This window comes from Physeter macrocephalus, chromosome 18, assembly GCF_002837175.3.
Source record: "Physeter macrocephalus isolate SW-GA chromosome 18, ASM283717v5, whole genome shotgun sequence".
NCBI lineage: Eukaryota > Metazoa > Chordata > Mammalia > Artiodactyla > Physeteridae > Physeter > Physeter macrocephalus.
The window spans coordinates 43,968,168-43,988,860 of NC_041231.1; the positions used below are offsets into that span (position 1 = coordinate 43,968,168).

The following is a 20,693-nucleotide window of genomic DNA, read 5'->3' on the forward strand; positions in this document are numbered from 1 at the left end:
TTAAAAGAAGACCAAAAAAAAAAAAAATCTAGCAACCTTAGTCCTGTGGGGCTAGATTTTCCTGAAATGAAGATTTCACTAATGAAATCATTCATTAGTGAATGTATGATTTGTAAAGCTTGTATCAGACTGCTGCAGGAAGCACTGGAGACTACAAGGTGATTCTTTGAATGGCATGAACAGTAAACTTCATTCGTAGCACCTGGAGGTGGCCTATCAGGTAACCTTTCTGAAGTGCAGTGTATACTCACTAGTTGCAGCAATAGAATTTGGGTTCTTTTACCATTTAATAAGGGTTAAGGAGAATACCAGGCTAATATGAATATTTCTAAATGAGTTGTAGACAGAATTCTATAACTAATGCTGGCCTATTACAGTTAAAGTGACTTATATTGGACTGTGACTAATAGAATAAATTAGGAAACAACAAATGGTGCTCCCTGTAGAACTGGCTCAGCAAAGTTGTAGTGGGGAGTCAATAGTATATCTCCTATCTTTCTGAACCACATTACAAGTTCAGAGTTCAAAGAAAGGAAGTATCAAATTTACATTTAAACTTACACTTTATATAACAAAATAGTGCCTTATTACATAGCACACAGATTTGCGATAGAATGATGTAGGTTTCCTTATCAAGGTAATATTGTGCCTGGGTGGTAGATTAATCACACTTTTTATTGTGATACTTAATTTATAGTTACACTAGTAACTTTTATGTATTAATGATGGTAAAAGATAATATGGGAAATAATAAATAAGTTTCCTTACAAAATACAAGACTGGATTTCTCTCATTAGCCTATCTAACTTTTTATTGTGGATTTTGGGGGAAGTATTTGGTGAAATAAAAGTTAAGATAGGTGAACACTAGGTCTGAAACACCTTATTTTTCATTTATTAGGAGACTTCTCATGGGAATTATTTAGGGAAGTAAGTGTTATCAAAAGGAGTTTCTTTTTTTTTAATGAATTGTTTTCTAATGCTGGTACTGCCTTTTTTTTTTTTTTTTTTTTTTTTTGGCTGCATTGGGTCTTCATTGCTGCACGTGGGCTTTCTCTAGTTGTGGCAAGCAGGGACTACTCTTCGTTGCGGTGCGCGGGCTTCTCTTTGCAGTGGCTTCTCTTGTGGAGCATGGGCTCTTGGTGCGCGGGCTTCAGTAGTTGCAACGTGTGAGCTCAGTAGTTGTGGCTCACAGGCTCTAGAGTGCAGGCTCCGTAGTTAATGGTGCTCGGCTTAGTTGCTCCACGGCATGAGGCATCTTCCCGGACCAGGGCTCGAACCCATGTCCCCTGCATTAGCAGGCGGATTCTTAACCACTGCACCACCAGGGAAGTCCCAGGAGTTTCCTTAGTTTAGCGTCTTTTAACACTGTAATCATTGATTAGTATCTACTGATTTCTCTAAGTTTGTATGGTTTTTTGTTTGACCAGAGACCATTGTAGGAATAGAAAAAATAATACTGATGTTTGAGACCTTTTTTATTTAACCTAAAAATATTATGAGATTTTATTTGCTTTTGGTTATAGGGGAAGGTGAGAGAAGTTAAGACCAAAGAAATGAAGAGAAGTTTTAAACATTGCTTAGAAGTCATCAGAAACCAACATTTCTTTCTCAGTACCCATGTGTGTCACACATTATATAGGGGTTTTCTGTTTCGTCATTTAAGGTTCTTTTCAGGACAACCCTTTGGAGAAAGTGGCATTGTTATTAAGTAGAAGCAAGGAAACTAAGGTGTTGGCAGGTTACATTGGCATGCTTGTTAAGAATGGGGTAAAATTTGAACCTAAATGTCTCTGACCCCAAAGCTCAACCTTTCTTCCCTGTAGCATGCTGCCAGAAGTAAAATATGTAGGTATGTTTGTGTATTTTTCATTCATTGAACAAGGATCATTAAAGGTCTAATAGCTCCATTGTATGTATTACGTTATATACTATGGCAAATGCAATAGGAAAAGACCGGCCCTCCTGAAAACCTAGGCTCTGCGTAAAGAGACAGGCAAGAGTGACTGTGGATGTTTCATCTATACAAGATTAAGTGCTGAGAAACTCACAGCAAAATTCGGTGTATGAGCCCATACCACATAATCATTCTTAGATGGGATATCAGTTTTAAGCTAAACTTTTTTTCCCCTTTTAACTGAGAGATAAATAAGACTGTAAATATGTTGTGTTATCATGGCGTCTCATTGTGTTCTAGGTGCTAGGGTACTGGTAAACAAAGCCAACCAAAATTCCTGCCCTTGTGGACTTTTTTTTTTTTTTTTTTTTTTTGTGGTATGCAGGCCTCTCACTGTTGTGACCTCTCTCGTGGCGGAGCACAGGCTCTGGACGTGCAGGCTCAGCGGCCATGGCTCACGGGCCCAGCCGCTCCGCGGCATGTGGGATCTTCCCAGACCGGGGCACGAACCCGTGTCCCCTGCATCGGCAGGCGGATTCTCAACCACTGCGCCACCAGGGAAGCCCTGGACTTTATAGGTGGAAGACGGACAGGCGTCTAATATGTAAAACTTAGAATGTATAAATTAAATGTAAATATGTAGAAAGAGTGTGTTGGCTGGTAAGTGGCATGGTGAAAATAGAGCAGGGACCTGTCAATAAGAGTGAAGTGTGGGGAATTGCAGTTTTAAATGGTCAGGGAATGAATGTCTCACTAAGAAAGTGACATTTGAGCAAAGATGTAAGTGGAAGGCAAGGAAGGGGGAACTGTGTAGACATCTAAGGTCAAAGGGTTCCAAGCATTGGGAGCAGCCAGTATACAGGCTGCTGGACAGAAGCTGCCTGGCATAGTTGAGGAATAGCAAGGAGAATCCTGGGCAGGTAGCTGAATTGCAGGGTAGAGGAGGTCAAGGGAGATTATGAGGGGCCTTGTGGGCCATTGTAACATTTTAATGTTTACTCTGAGGTGGAGCCAAATGAGGGTTTTGAGCAGAAGAGTGTCAGGGTCTGACCTATGTTTTTAAGTTTTATTCTACTAGGTTGAGAATAGACCCCATCTAGGAATTGTTAAATTTGATTTATTTTTCAAATAACATATGTAATATGTTTGAATATTAAAGATTTTTTAAATTTTATCACTAAGCCTTTTATTAAAGAGCTTCATTAATTTTTTTTTATTTGACCTGGAGACTAAACAAAATAGCCTTTCTGATAACCTGTTTACTTGTAGCCAAACTTACTGAAATGTTGATAGGATAGCACAGTGAAATCTCATATGCCTACCACTTAGGTTCAATTTTGCCATTTTTATCTAGGAATCTAATAAATAATTTTTATTTTATTATTATTTTGGTGAATTATTTCAAAGTAAGTTGTAGACATCATGATTCTTTGTACCCCCTAAATAATTCAGCATGTGTCTCCTAAGAATAGCATTTACCTAAATAAATATCATAACGGAATGACTCTCAGCCCCTTTTAGGTCATCAGCCCTTCCCCCTAGAGAGTTAGAATGTATATGTATATTTAAAAACCTGTCAAGAGTCTGTCAGATACTTATTATTGTACCCTCCATTTGTATTTCCTAGCCTCAAGTATTGGTTTTATTTTATTTATTTATATTTGCTACTGAGTAGATTTACTGTCTGTATCTTAATTCTGGTTTAGAGGAATTTGAAAGATTAAGTTCATTGATGCTTTTAGGGAAATTGAATCACAAATAGAACGTTCAGAGAAGATTCTTCTATATCAGTGAGTGGATTAACCTTATGGCATACAGGACTCCAAGGAGTGTATTTTGAATAATTTGTCACAGCTCTGTGTAGAAGAACCCAACTCATTACTCTTCGTTTTCGAGAAGGTTAAGAACTAGTCTGGAGTCCATCAGGAGATTAAGAGCATCCTGATAATAATAATGTTGAAAAGGTCACTTTCTAGGAACATAAAGCCCAGAAGTGACTGTTACAATTCTTGCCTCAGATACTATTCACAGCATATAAATAGCCTCATTCTTCTCACCCTGAGGATTCCCATAACATCTTTAAAATCAGGCAGTTCTAAAACACCAATGTGTGAAAACATGCTAGGCTAGTGAACCTCAGGAAAAAGTGGATCAGTATTTGATCTTTGACTACGTCATGTGGAGTGGGCTTCTCTCTTCCCTTTGTCACTGTTTTATTTGAAGGGCTTTCAGATCTATTTCAAGAGGCATTGAAATAGAAATTCAGACTTCTGAGCAGCTCACAATAGGACATTTAACCTCTAAGGACTAGCTAGGATTTAAGTGGCTTGCCTAATGAATCATATTTATTAGATGGTAGGATAAGAATTTTTAGGAAGAAATTGGCTTCCCTTATGTAATACAATTGTCTGCCTTTGGTGACTTTTTTTTTTTTTTTTTTGATCAAATCAGGTATAACTATATCAGTTACTTGATATAGCTCTCTTGCTGTCAGGCAGTTATGTAAGACACACGAATTGGCTTCCCTTATGTAATACAATTGTCTGCCTTTGGTGACTTTTTTTTTTTTTTTTTTTGATCAAATCAGGTATAACTATATCAGTTACTTGATATAGCTCTCTTGCTGTCAGGCAGTTATGTAAGACACACGAAATACCCTCTAATAATTGGGGCTATTTTTTGTGATGAGTTACATATACATGGAAAAATAATTCAGTGTTGGAGGATTGGCGATAGAATGAAGTATATACTATTAATTGTTCAAGGAGGACTGTAGATAGGAAGTGCTGTAAGAATGAACACAATGGGACGTGTAATTTTAAGCTAAAGAAGACTTCACAAAGAAAGTAGGATTTGAGCTGAATGTTGAAAAAAGAGGTTTAGAATGTCACTGATCACTGAGCCTGATTGGAACAAATACAGTATTCAATTCTGTAGAAGGATATGAACAAAGGCACAGAGATGGAAATGGAAGGTTGTTCAAATGGCAGGAAGTAAACCAGGTTGGCCACAATACAAAGTTCAAATAAGGATGTAGAAAGAGAACAGCTTACAGAGGTAGTTGGAGCTAGGTTATAGAGAGTTTGATACAAGGCTCGCGAGCCTGGTTAGACTGTATATTGCCAGCTTTTTGGAACGTTTGAACTTTAATACAGGGAATGACATGATTAGTCTCCCAGAAGTGTTGAATGAGTTCCTACCATTCTCTCCTTCCCTGGGAAGACAAAAATTATTGGACTCAGATTTCTAAAATGTTTTGATCTCAGGACTTCTTTGACTTTTTAAAAATATCAAGGAACCCAAAATGCTTCTTCAGTTTATTTGGATTATATCTGTTGACATTTACTATATTAAAAATTGATAGTGGGAGGGCTTCCCAGGTGGCACAGTGGTTAAGAATCTGCCTGCCAGTGCAGGGGACATGGGTTCCATCCCTGGCCCGGGAAGATCCCACATGCCGCGGAGGAGCCAAGCCCGTGCACCACAACGACTGAGGCTGCGCTCTAGAGCCTGTGAGCCACAACTACTGAGCCCGTGTGCCACAGCTACTGAAGCCTGCGCGCCTAGAGCCCCTGCTCCGCAACAGGAGAAGCCACCGCAGTGAGAAGCATGTGCACTGCAACAAAGAGTAGCCCCCGCTCACTGCTACTAGGGAAAGCCCGCATGCACAGCAACGAAGACCTAACACAGCCAAAAATAAAAAAACAAATAAATAAATAAATTTATTTTTTTTAAAAAAAGTTTAAAAATTGGTACTGGGAAACTTTTAAAAAATAATACATAGGTGCACATTTCTATAGCTGACTTCATCATGCAGCCTCTGGAAAGCCATACGCCACACTTGTGAGAGATGAGAGTGAAAAGGCAAGTAAATCTTTGTGTTGCTATGAAAATAGTTTTGACCTTGGGAACCCCCAGGGTACCTAGACCACACTTTGTGAATCACTGAATTAAATAATCACCCTGTCCTTGAAGAATATTTATGGTGGGGGAGGGGGTGTATCATTATAGAAAAGAACTACAGCTATAGGTAGTGGCACATGTGGAGGAAACACGATTTATGCTTGGGTCAGTTAGGGAAGGCTGCACCAAGGACATGACCTTTTAAACAATAATGAAAAAGGAAGAAGGAATGAACATAGGTGTCATATTCTGAAAATAGTACAAAAAAGTCTGTGGGGAGCAGGTACTGTAACCAAGGGCAGCTTTGCAGGTTTGGGGCTGATTTTGAAGGGCTTTTACCTTGTAGACTTTGAGAAGATGCCAGAGAGTAGAAGTAACGTGGTTCTGTCTGTTTTAGGAAGTAACTGCTGGCAGTTTACAGATGATGTGTAGGAAATGGAGAGTATTCTCACCAAATAATCATAATTCTTTTTAAAAAGCATCATTACTTATTCATAACATACTTTATTAAAGGCAGGTATTTTGCAAGCATTTAATTCTCTCCTCAAAGCTAACTTTTCCAGTTCCCTCAACTCTTTAGGGAATGGTTTTCTCTCTCTCTCTCTCTCCTCATTTTGGTTTTGCTAACCATATTATTACTAGACTGAAAAGCGCACGGCATTGCAGAAGCTAGGAGAAAGGGGTGGTGACTGGAAACCAAATAGTCTGGTGGATGAGACCATTTTCTATTTGTAGTCTCTGAAGACATTGTTATCATGGATGCTAGATAATTTGCTTCTCACCCTTGGTTGAGGTTCATTCAAAAGTTTAGGAGGTATAGTAGTTATCTATTGCTGCATAACAAATTACCACAAAATTAGTGGCTTAAAACAAGATATATTTATTATCTCATAGTTTCTGTGAGTCAGAAGTCTGTGCACAGCCTAACTTGTCCTCTGCTTAGGATCTCAAAAGGCTACAATCAAGGTGGGTGGACTACATTCTCATCTGTTGAAGAATCCACCTCCAAGGTCACTCCTGTTCTCAGAATTCATTTACTTCCAGTTGTAGAACGGAAAGCCTCAATTTCTTGCTGACTGTCAGCTGGAAGCTTCCCTCAGCTCCTAGGGCCACCCAGGGTTCTTTGCCATTTAGGCTTCCCCAGCATGGCAGCTTACTTCATCAAGCCAGCAAGGGGAGTCTCCAGAGCAAGTAACAGCACAGGGTCTTATATAAACTAACATCCTGTCACCTTTGCTGTATTCTGTTGTGGCTAGAAACAAATCACAGATGCTACTTACACTCAAGAGAAGGGGTTCATACAAGGACATGAAAACCTTGAGTCAGGGATCATATGAGGCCACCCTCGCGTCTCACCACCAGTGTCCCTCAATTTCCAACATTAAAGTTGAGACCTTGAGAGTCCGACAGTGTCTCCAGAGTATCTTTGTTCATAAGCAGGACTATCATATTAGCATGAATTTTCTATCATAGAGGTTAGCAAACTTTTTCTATAAAGGGCCAAATGGTAAAAGCTTTAGGCTTTTGCAGACCACACGGTCTCTGTCGCAACTACTCAATTCTCCCTTTGTGGTGCAAAAGCATCCATAGACAATACTTGAATAAATGAGCTCAGCTGTGTTCTGATAAAATTTTATTTACAAAAGCAGCCATCGTTTGCTGACCCCTTGTCGATCAGATTGGTCATGTATCCCTGACCCATTAGTAACATTTTAAGAGAATGGGACATGGGCAGGTCATTTTATAAAACTAACTGGTCCTTTACAGAAAAGATCACATGGGGAGGGTAAGTCAGATAACAAACCAGATTGGGAAGGATCTTTGGCAGTCCCGGGAAGAATGAGAGCCCTTTGTTGTCCCTGAAGCAGTGCCAAAGGCCAGGGAAAGGGCTCATGTTAATAGAGAGATAGGGCCTGGGTCCAGCCAACTGAACTTTCTGATATTAATAATTGTCATTGAGCACTCACTATGAGCCAGACAGTTATTGCATTTTACATGAAATAATTAATTTAATCCTTAGCACTACCCTTGTGAAGGAAATAATAATTATTCTCCTTTTGTACATAAGCAAACTGAAGCCGCTGTCAACTAAGGAGCTTGCCCAGGGTCACCTGAGCTGGTAAATTGTGGGGACAGGATTCGTACTTAGTCTGTATCCAGAACTCATCCTATTTATCTAGAGCAGGGGTTAGCAAATTTTGGTTCTTGGGCCAAATCCAAGTTGCCAACTATTTTTATTTAGCCCACAATATATGAGAATGGATTTTACATTTTTTAATGTTTGGATAAAACCAAAAGAATAGTATTTTGTGATACGCAAAAATTATATGACATTTAGATTTCAGTGTCCATGAAGTTTTATTGGAACACAACCACACCCATTCATTTCCAAGCGGCTTTTGTGGCTGATTTTGTGCTACTATGGCAGAGTTGAGTAGATGCAACTAGGACTGTGGGGCCTGCAAAGCTGAAAAGAGTTACTATCTCACCCTTTACAGAAAATGTTTACCAACCCGTTCTACAGCATAAAGAGCTAATTGTAAATAAACTGTGATGTTGGTATTTTCCCCTGGCTGACAAGGCATTAATTACCTGGTCAGAGGATTTTTTTTTTTTTACTTTCTCTTTCTTTTTGTCTGGCATGTGGCTCACTAGTTTATGTTATGTCTTTCTTATTTAAGTTGGGAATTTCATTTTATTCATTCTAGTATCTTCTTTCATTAACTCTGCAGACATGGGTCAGGCCATATATTTGTAGGGAAAGATTCTCAACCTTCTAATTTATTGACACCAACAAGGTGACAGTAAGGGAGGGGACTTACCTGGTGGTACAGTGGTTAAGACTCAACCCTCCCATTGCAGGGGTCCCGGGTTCGATCCGTGGTCAGGGAACTAGATCCCATATGCCACAATTAAGGAGCCCACCTGCCGCCACTAAGACCCGGTGCAACCATATAAATAAAATAAATAATAAATATTTAAAAAATATGACATTAAGGGATATGTGAGCGGCTGCAGCCTCTTCAGGGTTTACAGTTCTAATCAGAATTCAGACCAAAGACAAGCGTGCGTGCGCGCACCCTCTCTCCTTCCTTCCCTCCCTCTCTTTCTCTCTCTCTCTCCCCAAGAATATGTCTAATAGCAGCTTTAAAAAAATGTTGATAGAAGACACTTTACATACTCTTCCACGTAGCATCTTGAGAAATACACAACTCATAATTAAACTCTTAATAGACATCTCCTTAAAAGTCTGAGATTTTCCCCCTTACAGAGGGTCTGTCTCTAACTGCAGCATCATTATATGAATAGATATTAATATTATGTAACTCTTCATTTTGGAATCATAGCTAATTAAAGAGTTGATATCAAATTTGGCTTGCCTTACAATAGAGAGAGAGTGTTGTCTTTTTAGAATGCAGAGCTATAGGTTGTGGTTAGTTATTTCAAATGTAGATTATTTTTATAAAAAAAATACTGCATTTCTCCCACATAATACTTATTCAGTGTGTAATTGTTGACTCAGCAAAGGTGGCCTAATGCACATTCAATTAAGAGTGACTTGTGAGGGGAGATCAGCTCAGTGCTTTGTGACCACTTAGAGGGGTGGGATAGGGAGGGTAGGAGGGAGATGCCAGAGGGAGGAGATATGGGGATATATGTGTATGTATAGCTGATTCACTTTGTTATAAAGCAGAAACTAACACACCATTGTAAAGCAATAATACTCCAATAAAGATGTTAAAAATAAATAAAACACCTGTATGATTCTCAAAAAAAGTAACTTGTGAGGTTTGGGGGCTTAAAACATCTGCATTTGGGTTTTTTGTTCAAGTCATTTTATTGTTATATTTTAATGTGTCTTAATGCATGTTACATATTTCATCTGAACTAATGAGAATATTACCAGTAATTTCTCTCTGTTTCCCTCTTACCTCATCTTTTCACCTTCCCACTCCCAGCTCTAAGAATCCTGAATTTTTTAATATTGTTCAACTACGTTTTAAGCAATTTTTAAAAAAATATTTATTTATTTTATTTATTTATTTTTTGGCTGTGTTGGGTCTTCGTTGCTGTGTGCGGGCTTTCTCTAGCTGCGGCAAGCAGGGGCTACTCTTCATTGTGGTGCGCGGGCTTCTCATTGCAGTGGCTTCTCTTGTTGCGGAGCACGGGCTCTAGGCGCACGAGCTCAGTAGTTGTGGCACGTGAACTCGGTAGTTGTGGCACACAGGCTCAGTAGTTGTGGCTCGCGGACTCAGTAGTTGTGGTTCGTGGGCTCAGTAGTTGTGGCTCACGGGCTTTAGAACGCAGGCTAAGTAGCTGTGGTGCATGGGCTTAGTTGCTCTGCGGCATGTGGGATCTTCCCAGACCAGGGCTCGAATCCGTGTCCCCTGCATTGGCAGGTGGATTCTTAACTGCTGCGCCATCAGGGAAGCCCATAAGCAATTTTTAATCACAGAGATGTACTTAATATATGTTGGTTATAATTTTGTTTGTTTTTAAGCTTTAGAAAACATGGTAGATTTATACTTCTAAGACTTTTATTTTTAACTCAGTATATTTTCAGTATTTATTCATGAAGTTGCATTATCCATGTAACCATAGTTAATTTATTTCCACTGCTGTAAGATATTCTGGTATGTGATTATAACTCATTTTAATTATCCCTTCTCTTATTGTTGAACAGGCAGTTTGGGTTGTTTCCTGTTTTTCTATTTCAGACATGCATGTACATACAATCTTGTACATGCCTCACAATGTACACATACAGGGTTTTGCTTAGATGCAGTGCTACTTGAAGTGTGGTTGGTGGACCAGTTGCCACACTGAGTTAAGAAGTATGCATCACGGGCTTCCCTGGTGGCGCAGTGGTTGAGAGTCCGCCTGCCGATGCAGGGGACACGGGTTCGTGCCCCGGTCCGGGAAGATCCCGCATGCCACGGAGCGGCTGGGCCCGTGAGTCATGGCCGCTGAGCCTGCGCGTCTGGAGCCTGTGCTCCGCAACGGGAGAGGCCACAACAGTGAGAGGCCCGCGCACCGCAAAAAAAAAAAAAGAAGTATGCATCACTAAGCTCTCTTTAATTCAGTTGTCATTTTTTCATAAAGTAGATTTCTTAATAAAGAAAAGGAGAAAAGAGCATTGAACATCTTGGAACATTGAACCTTGAACATGAGCAACACTGTTTTAGGAAACTCCAAGTTTTTTCCCAAAGTTGACCAGTAACACTTGATCCAACACCTTCCTAGTGTTAGACTCTGCTGATGTAGCAGGTGTAAAATGATGTTCTTTTATGGTTTTAAATTACATTTCTCTTATAACTAATTTGAGTATCTTAAATTTAGTGGTCATATGTCATTCTGTAAAATAACTGTTCTTGTCTTTTACTTACTTTTCTATTGTATTTATGTTTTCCTTTATAAATCTGATGTACTAATCTTCTAGTTGCTGTGCTGCGTGTGTTTTCTCTTATTACTTGTTCTTTTTGTCATCTCAATAAAAAGAAGTCCTTGATTTTAATAGAGTTTTCTCTTCTGTTTTATGGTTGGCACTTTTTGTGTTGTGATTAGGAGATGATTCAAGTTTTTTTTTTAATATGTCTTTATCTAGAATTGATTTTTGTTAGCATATCGAAACCCAGTTGATTTTGCATGTTAATTTTATAGCTAACTGCCTTGCAATGCTGTCATTATTTCTAATAACTTTTCTGCAGATTCTTCTAGGTGTATAGTTTTATTCTCTGCAAATCATAAGTATTTTCTTCTTTCCTTTCCAGCCCTCTTTAATTTCTTTTTCTTTTTTTTTTTCTTTTTTTTTTTCTTTTTTTTTTTCTTTTTTTGCCGTACCCGGGCCTCTCACTGTTGTGGCCTCTCCCGTTGCGGAGCACAGGCTCCGGATGCGCAGGCTCAGCGGCCATGGCTCAGGGGCCCAGCCACTCCACGGCATGTGGGATCTTTCCGGACCGGGGCACGAACCCGTGTCCCCTGCATCGGCAGGTGGACTCTCAACCACTGTGCCACCAGGGAAGCCCCTCTTTTTCTTTATTGACTACCTAGACCAAGACTTCTATGGCAGTATCAAAGGAAAGTAGTAATACTGGTATCCATGTCATGCTCTTGATTTTAAAGGGAATACTATAGGCATCTCTCCATGAAGAATGACATTTATTGTAGGATTATCAGTAACAGTCTTTGGGGGGCATAGGAACTTTCCTTTTAGCCCTTGTCATGAAAGCTAGCTTGTCATGAAAGATACTGAGTTTTATTACTTTTTATGTGTGTGAGCAAATAAGTTGATAGACATATTAATGTTATATCACTCTTCTGTTACTGTCATATTATTTTGTCATAATGTATTGCCTTTTTTTATATACTACTGTTTTCTGTCTTTGGATATTTTGTTTAGGATTTTTTCATTTGTGATTATGAATGAGATTTAGTCTGGTGTCCTCTAATATTCCTTATCTGTTGTCCGTATCTTGATTTGTGAATCAGGGTTATACTGGCCTTATAGAATGAGTTAAAAGGTATTCCCTTTTCTCTGTTCTCTGGAAAAGTTTATGACGATTATAATCATCTTTTCCCTAAAAGTATGGTAGAGGGCTTCCCTGTTGGTGCAGTGGTTAAGAACCTGCCTGCCAATGCAGGGAACATGGCTTTGAGCCCTGGTCCAGGAAGATCCTACATGCTGCAGAGTAACTAAGCCCGTGAGCCACAACTACTGAGCCTATGCTCTAGAGCCTGTGAGCCACAACTGCTGAAGCCCACACGCCTAGAGCCTGTGCTCCGCAACAAGAGAAGCCACCGCAATGAGAAGCCCGTGCACCACAACGAAGAGTAGCCCCTGCTCACTGCAACTAGAGAAAGCCTGCACGCAGCAACGAAGACCCAATGCAGCCAAAAATAAATTTTTTTTTTTTAAAGTAGAATTCCCCGGTAAAAACATCTGAACCTGTGGTGTTTTTGTTTCTGTAAAACTATTTCAGTTTTTCTGTTAGTGTACTTCTTTTTCTTCCCAAATCTGTTTAGTAAATAAGTTTTCTAATAATTTGTTCATTTAATCAAGTTTTTCTATTTTATTTGGCCTAAAGTTTTTCAGAACAGTTTGTCACTTCCACTTTTTCTTTCCTTTCCAGCCCTCTTTAATTTCTTTTTCTTTTTTTTTTTCTTTTTTTTTTTCTTTTTTTTTTTCTTTTTTTGCCGTACCCGGGCCTCTCACTGTTGTGGCCTCTCCCGTTGCGGAGCACAGGCTCCGGATGCGCAGGCTCAGCGGCCATGGCTCAGGGGCCCAGCCACTCCACGGCATGTGGGATCTTTCCGGACCGGGGCACGAACCCGTGTCCCCTGCATCGGCAGGTGGACTCTCAACCACTGTGCCACCAGGGAAGCCCCTCTTTTTCTTTATTGACTACCTAGACCAAGACTTCTATGGCAGTATCAAAGGAAAGTAGTAATACTGGTATCCATGTCATGCTCTTGATTTTAAAGGGAATACTATAGGCATCTCTCCATGAAGAATGACATTTATTGTAGGATTATCAGTAACAGTCTTTGGGGGGCATAGGAACTTTCCTTTTAGCCCTTGTCATGAAAGCTAGCTTGTCATGAAAGATACTGAGTTTTATTACTTTTTATGTGTGTGAGCAAATAAGTTGATAGACATATTAATGTTATATCACTCTTCTGTTACTGTCATATTATTTTGTCATAATGTATTGCCTTTTTTTATATACTACTGTTTTCTGTCTTTGGATATTTTGTTTAGGATTTTTTCATTTGTGATTATGAATGAGATTTAGTCTGGTGTCCTCTAATATTCCTTATCTGTTGTCCGTATCTTGATTTGTGAATCAGGGTTATACTGGCCTTATAGAATGAGTTAAAAGGTATTCCCTTTTCTCTGTTCTCTGGAAAAGTTTATGACGATTATAATCATCTTTTCCCTAAAAGTATGGTAGAGGGCTTCCCTGTTGGTGCAGTGGTTAAGAACCTGCCTGCCAATGCAGGGAACATGGCTTTGAGCCCTGGTCCAGGAAGATCCTACATGCTGCAGAGTAACTAAGCCCGTGAGCCACAACTACTGAGCCTATGCTCTAGAGCCTGTGAGCCACAACTGCTGAAGCCCACACGCCTAGAGCCTGTGCTCCGCAACAAGAGAAGCCACCGCAATGAGAAGCCCGTGCACCACAACGAAGAGTAGCCCCTGCTCACTGCAACTAGAGAAAGCCTGCACGCAGCAACGAAGACCCAATGCAGCCAAAAATAAATTTTTTTTTTTTAAAGTAGAATTCCCCGGTAAAAACATCTGAACCTGTGGTGTTTTTGTTTCTGTAAAACTATTTCAGTTTTTCTGTTAGTGTACTTCTTTTTCTTCCCAAATCTGTTTAGTAAATAAGTTTTCTAATAATTTGTTCATTTAATCAAGTTTTTCTATTTTATTTGGCCTAAAGTTTTTCAGAACAGTTTGTCACTTCCACTTTTTTATTAAAGTGTAGTTGATTTACAATATTATATTAGTTTCAGATGTACAACAGTTATTGAATATTTTTATAGCTTATACATTTATAGTTATTATAAAATATTGGCTATATTCCCTGTACTATAAAATATGTCCTTGTTGCTTATTTATTTTATACCTAATAGTTTGTACCTCTTAATCCCCTACCCCTGTCTTGCCGCTCTCCCCTTCCCTCTCCTCACTGGTAAGCACTAATTTATTCTCTATATCTGTGAGTCTTTCTGTTTTGTTTCGTTAGTTTTATTTTTTATATTCCTCATATAAGTGATAACATAGAGTAGTTGTCTTTCTCTGTCTGATTTATTTCACTAAGCATGGTACCCTCCAAGTCCATCCAAGTTGTTGCACATGGCAAAATTTCATTGTTTTTTATGGCTGAGTAATATTCCTGTGTGTGTGTATTCCACATCTTCTTTATCCATTCATCCTTTGGTGTGTACTTAGGTTGTATCCATATCTTGGCCACTGTTAAGTGACTGCTGCTACAAACTTTGGGTTGCTTGTATCTTTTTGAATTAGTGTCTTCATTTCTTTGAATATATACCCAGGAGTGGAATTGCTAGATCACATGGAAGTTTTATTTTTAGTTTTTTGAGGAACCTCCATACTGTTTTTTCATAATGGCTGCACCGATTTACATTCCCACCAACTGTGTGCTATGGTTCCCTTTTTTCCACATCCTTGCCAGCATGTGTTATTTGTGGTCTTTTTGTTGAGAGCCATTTTGAAAGGTGTGAGGTGATACCTCATTAGGGTTTTGATTTGCATTTCTCTGATGATTAGCAACTTTGAGCATCTTTTCGTGTGCCTATTGGCCATCTGTATGTCTTCTTTGGAAAATGTTTATTCAGGTTTTCTGCCCATTTTCTAATTGGATTTTTTTTATATTGAGTTGTATGAGCTGTTTATATATTTTGGATATTAACCCTTTATCAGTCATATTATTTGCAAATATTTTCGCCTCTTCAGTAGGTTGTTGTCAAATTCCTTTTTGACCTTTGCTTTTTCATCAATAGTTATGGTCTTTCTTCCATTCCTAATATTGTTAATTTGTGCCTTTCATCTCTTTTCTTGATCTGTCATGGAAGAGATATATGATTCTGTTATATATTTAAACTCTGTTTTTAAATTTTCTTTGATTTTTTTTTACTCTTGTAATTTTTTTCTCCCTACCTCCTATATTCTGTTTTTCTTTTCTATTTTCTTAAAAAGGATGTACAGCTTGTAGACTGTGAACCTTTATTTCTTTTCTAATGTAAAAATAAGAAGGCTTATTTCACATTTACATTTCCTCCTAAGTGCTATTTTTACTGATTCTCAAAATTATATTTCCAAGCATAGAGAAATTTATATTTTAAACTTCTTATTTCATTGCATTGTGGTGAGAGAACGTAGTCTGTATACCATTGAGTTTTTGAAATTTGTGAAAACTAGCTTTATGGCTTAATATGGGATCAGTAGTTTTTTTTTTAGAATGGATTAAACTTTTTATTGATTTGTGTGTGTGTGTGTGTGCGCGCGCTGGAAGATGTGATCAGTATTTTTTTAATGTTCCATGTAAGCTTGAAATTAATATGTATATATTCTGTAATTGTTAGGTGTAGAATTCTACATGTATATGTTAGAACCATCCACTGTATGTCTTAATTGAGACAAGTTTGTTCAAATTCCCTACTATGATGTACATTTTCATTTTCTCTTTGCCTTTCAGTCAGTTTTTGCTTTATACCGTTTGACACACTTATTAGGTTCCTAAAAGTATAAAAAATTAACAATTTTTTGGTGAATTAAACCTTTTTCATCACTATGTTTTACCATCGACTTCTAATAATACTCTATTCTTAATGCCTATATTGAGTTACAGTACCACAGAAAGGCTACCGCCATTCCTTGGATTCGGTTTTGCCTGGCATATCTTTTTCCATGTTTCCATATTCCCCATTGTACCATTCTATATATGGATCGTTTCTTTAGATATGTTTTACAGTTTTGTAATTCTCTCTTCACCTGGTTTAATCTGTTTACCCTGACTTCATTTCTAGGAAATATTTTTATCTTGGGTTTTTGTTTTTTTTTAATTTCTGATCATCTCTAATACTTTCATGTTGATGGGAGATCTTTATGATTCTCTACATATTGCATCCATGGCTACACTAGATTGAGGGTCTGACAGATCTCATATTGGCAATCCTCAGGTTCTGAATCTGTTGATTAATGTTTCTGTTCAGTCTTAGTGGCTTTCTTTCTTGATGTTTGCTCTTTGTTGAGCTTATTACTCTGATGTCTTTTGGGCTAAAATTGGAATTGGAAAAACTATCTGCAGAGGATGCTTCTGCTGCTTTTTCAGGTAGCCAGGGGTTGCTACTGGCTTGAGATCACATTGGCCATCCTTGTGGCTGGCTCTCTGCAGGAATCCTAGGCTTCCTTTCCGGCCCTGCAGCTGGACAGTCCATGGGCTCAACTTCCTGATGGTGAGGTATTAGAAGCAAATATGTCCAGGCAACCTTTCCCTTTCAAATTCCCAAATAATCAGAACCTGGTGCCACTACTTCCACACTCTGGTCCCACTTCTGGTTCTGTAGGCCTTGGGCATTTTGGGGAAGGTGGTGATCTTTAAAAGCTCTTTTACCTGATATGAGATTCATGATGTCTTAAAATATCATGTCCTTTGGAGCTCCTTTTCAGCCATAATTCTGGAAGCAAGAAGATCTTATTATATTCTTGAGAATTGGAAAAATAGAGATTTTCCTATTTAGTAACTTTAACACTGTTAGTTTTAAACATCTTTGTTTAATATGTTTAAATATTCTCATTGAGTATAAATGCTATTAGCCTTACAATTTATGAGGACAATATAAAAATTTAAGCTATAGGATATTTGAATGTTTTTATTTAAAACCACAACAAACCCTCATTATGTTTGAAACATTTGTTTATGTATAAAGTTCTAAAACCAGAAATATTTATCTGATTGTATCATGTTTTTGTTTACTTTTTATCTACAGGATGTATTTAAGGCCTCCTTAGCACAACATTCCGGTCTCTTCATTATATAGCCCCTATCAGCATTATCTCCCTCCTTTTGATCTCTCGTCTCTTTTATAGTCTCACCACATCTTAAATTTCCCCTACTCCCTTGAGTCTTTTTGCCTCCTTTCTTTGAAGTGTCCTTCTCTATACAAGTACTACCACTGCCCCCGCCCCCCACCCCCTAGCCATGTCTGCCTCGAAAATTCTCACGCAGTTATTATCCTTCCCTGACTGAGATAGCCATACCCTCTGTGCTTCCCACAGCGTCTCATCTGTACACAAACACAGTGGGCTTGTTGGCTTATGTCCTCCCCAGCCAGAGTGTGATGCTCTTGAGGTTCAGTGAATCTCTAGCTCTGCACTGTTTCTCTAGTATCTGACTGACTCAAAATATATACTGTTAAGTATCTTTAAAAATGAATTATTTTTATTTTTGCCTTTTTTTACTTAAAAGGTGTTTTTAAACTTTAATTTTGATGCATACAGAAAAATGAAAACTCTCAGCGGGCAGTTCAGTGCATTTTCACAAATTAAACACAGTCATGTAAGCGGCCCCAAGATCAAGAAACAGATCATTACCAGCACCCCAAGCCACTCTTGAACCCACCCCTTTCCTGGTTAACCACTGTCCTGATTTCTAACACCATGGATTACTTTCATCTGTTTTTGAACTTTAAATTAGTAGAATCATACTAAACACATAATGTGTTATTTTATGTCAACCTTATGGTTGTGAGATTTGTCTGTATTACTGTATGTAGTTGTATTTCAGACACTTTCACAGCTTTATAATAGCTTTCACTTTCCCCCACATTGTACTACTACTTTTTTTTATTCCTTTGCTTGTAGAAGGAGCTGAAGAGGAAAAAATGGAAACAGATACTGATGGTCAGCAGCCTGAAAAGGTAAAATATCAGTCTGTCTGAATTCTCCCACAACAGGCAAGCCAGAGAGCACTACCTTCCACAGCATAACAGTTTGGGTTTATTTTGATCTTTTGGGCCCCTCTCAGAGGACTATAAGTGATTCTATCAGCCATTTGGGCTTTGCTGGTTTAAGGTATAGTTCTCATAAGGCATAATACAGGATATTTTTCATTTATTTATTTATTTAGCAAAGATTTATCTACTCCCTAACTTCTGCTTCGGTATATTGAAGTATAGTTGATTTACAATGTGTTAATTACTGCTGTACAGCAAAATGATTCAGTTATACATATATATATACATTCTTTTTTTATATTCTTTTCCATTATGGTTTATTATAGGATACTGAATATAGTTCTCTGTGCTATACAGTAGGACCTTGTTGTTTAAACAATACTGTGCATTTTAAATGCTCTTAGTCCTTCTAGTCAGCTAACCATTTATTTATTTGTTTGTTTGTTTAGTTATTAACCAGTAAATAATGAAAATGAGTCCCACTGACATTCCTTTGGACACTGTATCCCTAGCCTTATAGCAGAGAGGGTGGGGACTTTGTGCTTTGGAGACTTAAAGTCTCGTGAGCACTCAGGAGTTGAGGGTAGTGAAAGGTATTTCTCTGAATTTATTAATTTCTTTTCCAGTTTTTCTCTCCAAGACCTTTCTGAACCTAGTCCATTTCTTCCCAAAAATAGTGGAACCTTTTGTTATTCTAAGATAATATCACTTGTAAAAGGACAATTTTTTTTCTCATTCTCTGTCCTCTTCTTTTGTAACCCTTTCAGGCTGAAAACAAAGGGGAGAATGAAATGGATGAAGGTGATAAAGCTCAAGATGGAGAAAATGAAAAAAATAGTGAGAAAGAACAGGATAGTGAAGTTAGTGAAGATACCAAATCAGGTAATTTGAGGAAACTCTTTGGACTTTATTATGTAAAACAGTAAAGCACTGGAGAAATGTAGGCAGTTAAATTGTGTAGAAATATTCCCTCATTTATTATTTGTTTCTTAACATAACAGTAAATATGCATTTGAGTTTTATTTTGCACTTAGGTACCAGTGCTGATGCTAGTGGCTACATTGTTTTCAGTGATATATAGACAGACAGGTTGTTCAGCTGTGACTGAAGTCACCACACAGACCTGCCATTTTATTTCCATTCCGTTGCTGACGTGCCCCATCCTGCCTGACTCGAAAGACTTGCAGAAGTACTCTGTTCTCAGCTTCTGATTTTCTCCAGACCCTCGGGTTTCCCAGAGCATTTCATTGACTGATGAGCAAACATATTGGTCTTAGGGCTTAGTTCCCCTGAATTTTCCTTTATATTCAAGGGAACTACACAGAGAGCTTAGAGAAATAAAGAGAAGACAAAGTGTGCTATTTAGAACATCCATCCATCTCAAATAGAAGCAGACTTACATGCATGGAATGGTTCAGTAGAAATCTTAAGAAACAAAAGGCACTGAGATCTCTTTGTAGCATCAGTCTTAGTTCATCATGTGGCAGAGGTGAGAAGTAAGATGGCCTATTGAGACTGGGCACACTGGTAATAAAGCTTTCTGGTTTGGTTTTTTTTTCCCCCCAGAAGAAAAGGAGACTGAAGAGAACAAGGAACTCACTGATACTTGTAAAGAAAGAGAAAGTGATATTGGGAAGAAGAAAGTAGAACATGAAATTTCTGAAGGAAATGTAGCCACAGCCGCAGCAGCTGCTCTTGCCTCAGCTGCAACCAAAGCCAAGGTTTGCCCCTGACAGCTCTTTTCCTAGTGCTCTCTTAAGCCGTGAATGGCTGTATTATTTTGAGGTTCTTGGGAACATTTAGTATAAAGAGCCTTGCACCCCATAGGAGATGACTATTTGCTTGAGTGACATTTCTCGGTTAGGAATTCCACAGGCAGGAGAATGGTGGAAATAGCAGACTTGATTCCTAAAAGGTGGCTGCCTTCAATTTATTCATTGTGTCCTTCAGTCTTGTGAAGACTGCAGTGATTGAAGGCAGAATTTAAAGTCCCTCTAATGTGCCTGCAGAATGTGTCTTGGACTATAGTTCCAATAATTTCTACCAGATTGAAGTATTTGTAAATTTTAAGACAAAAATCTGTTTCCCTGTATAAATACTTCACCCTCCTCTTACAGACTGAAAGAGAGGGAACCTAAATAGCTCTTTTTCTTCTTGAATTTGCCAGCTTTCCTGGGGGTGGTTTTCTCTATTTATAACATAGTATTGGCTTCCCAGCATGTTTAAGAAGAAAAGAGAATGTCATTTTCCCTGCTTTGTTTTAATTTAGCACTTCAAAGCATTCCAGGCATGAATATGTCAAGTTTTTAAAAATCTATTTACCCTTTTTTTTTTTTTTTTTTTTTTTTTTTTGTGGTATGCGGGCCTCCCTCTGCTGCGGCCTCTCCCGTTGCGGGGCACAGGCTCCGGTC

General features: G+C 38.4%; 1 protein-coding gene across 5 annotated transcripts in view; it reads left to right on the plus strand.

The window, feature by feature from the left end:
* The window catches only part of SMARCC1 (SWI/SNF related BAF chromatin remodeling complex subunit C1), a 183,114-nt gene that overhangs the window by 120,021 nt on the left and 42,400 nt on the right, over positions 1-20,693 (plus strand). For 4 of the 5 annotated variants that reach the window (XR_008615791.1, XM_007101242.4, XM_007101244.4 and 1 more), the window contains 3 exons: positions 18,191-18,246; positions 19,050-19,164; positions 19,849-20,003. Coding sequence is in view for 4 of the 5 variants with exons in the window: in XM_007101242.4 (XP_007101304.1) it covers positions 18,191-18,246; positions 19,050-19,164; positions 19,849-20,003 (326 nt within the window). In the remaining variant the exon portion in view is untranslated. The remainder of the gene's footprint in view (positions 1-18,190; positions 18,247-19,049; positions 19,165-19,848; positions 20,004-20,693) is intronic. The other variant, XM_007101243.4, reaches the window with a different exon arrangement.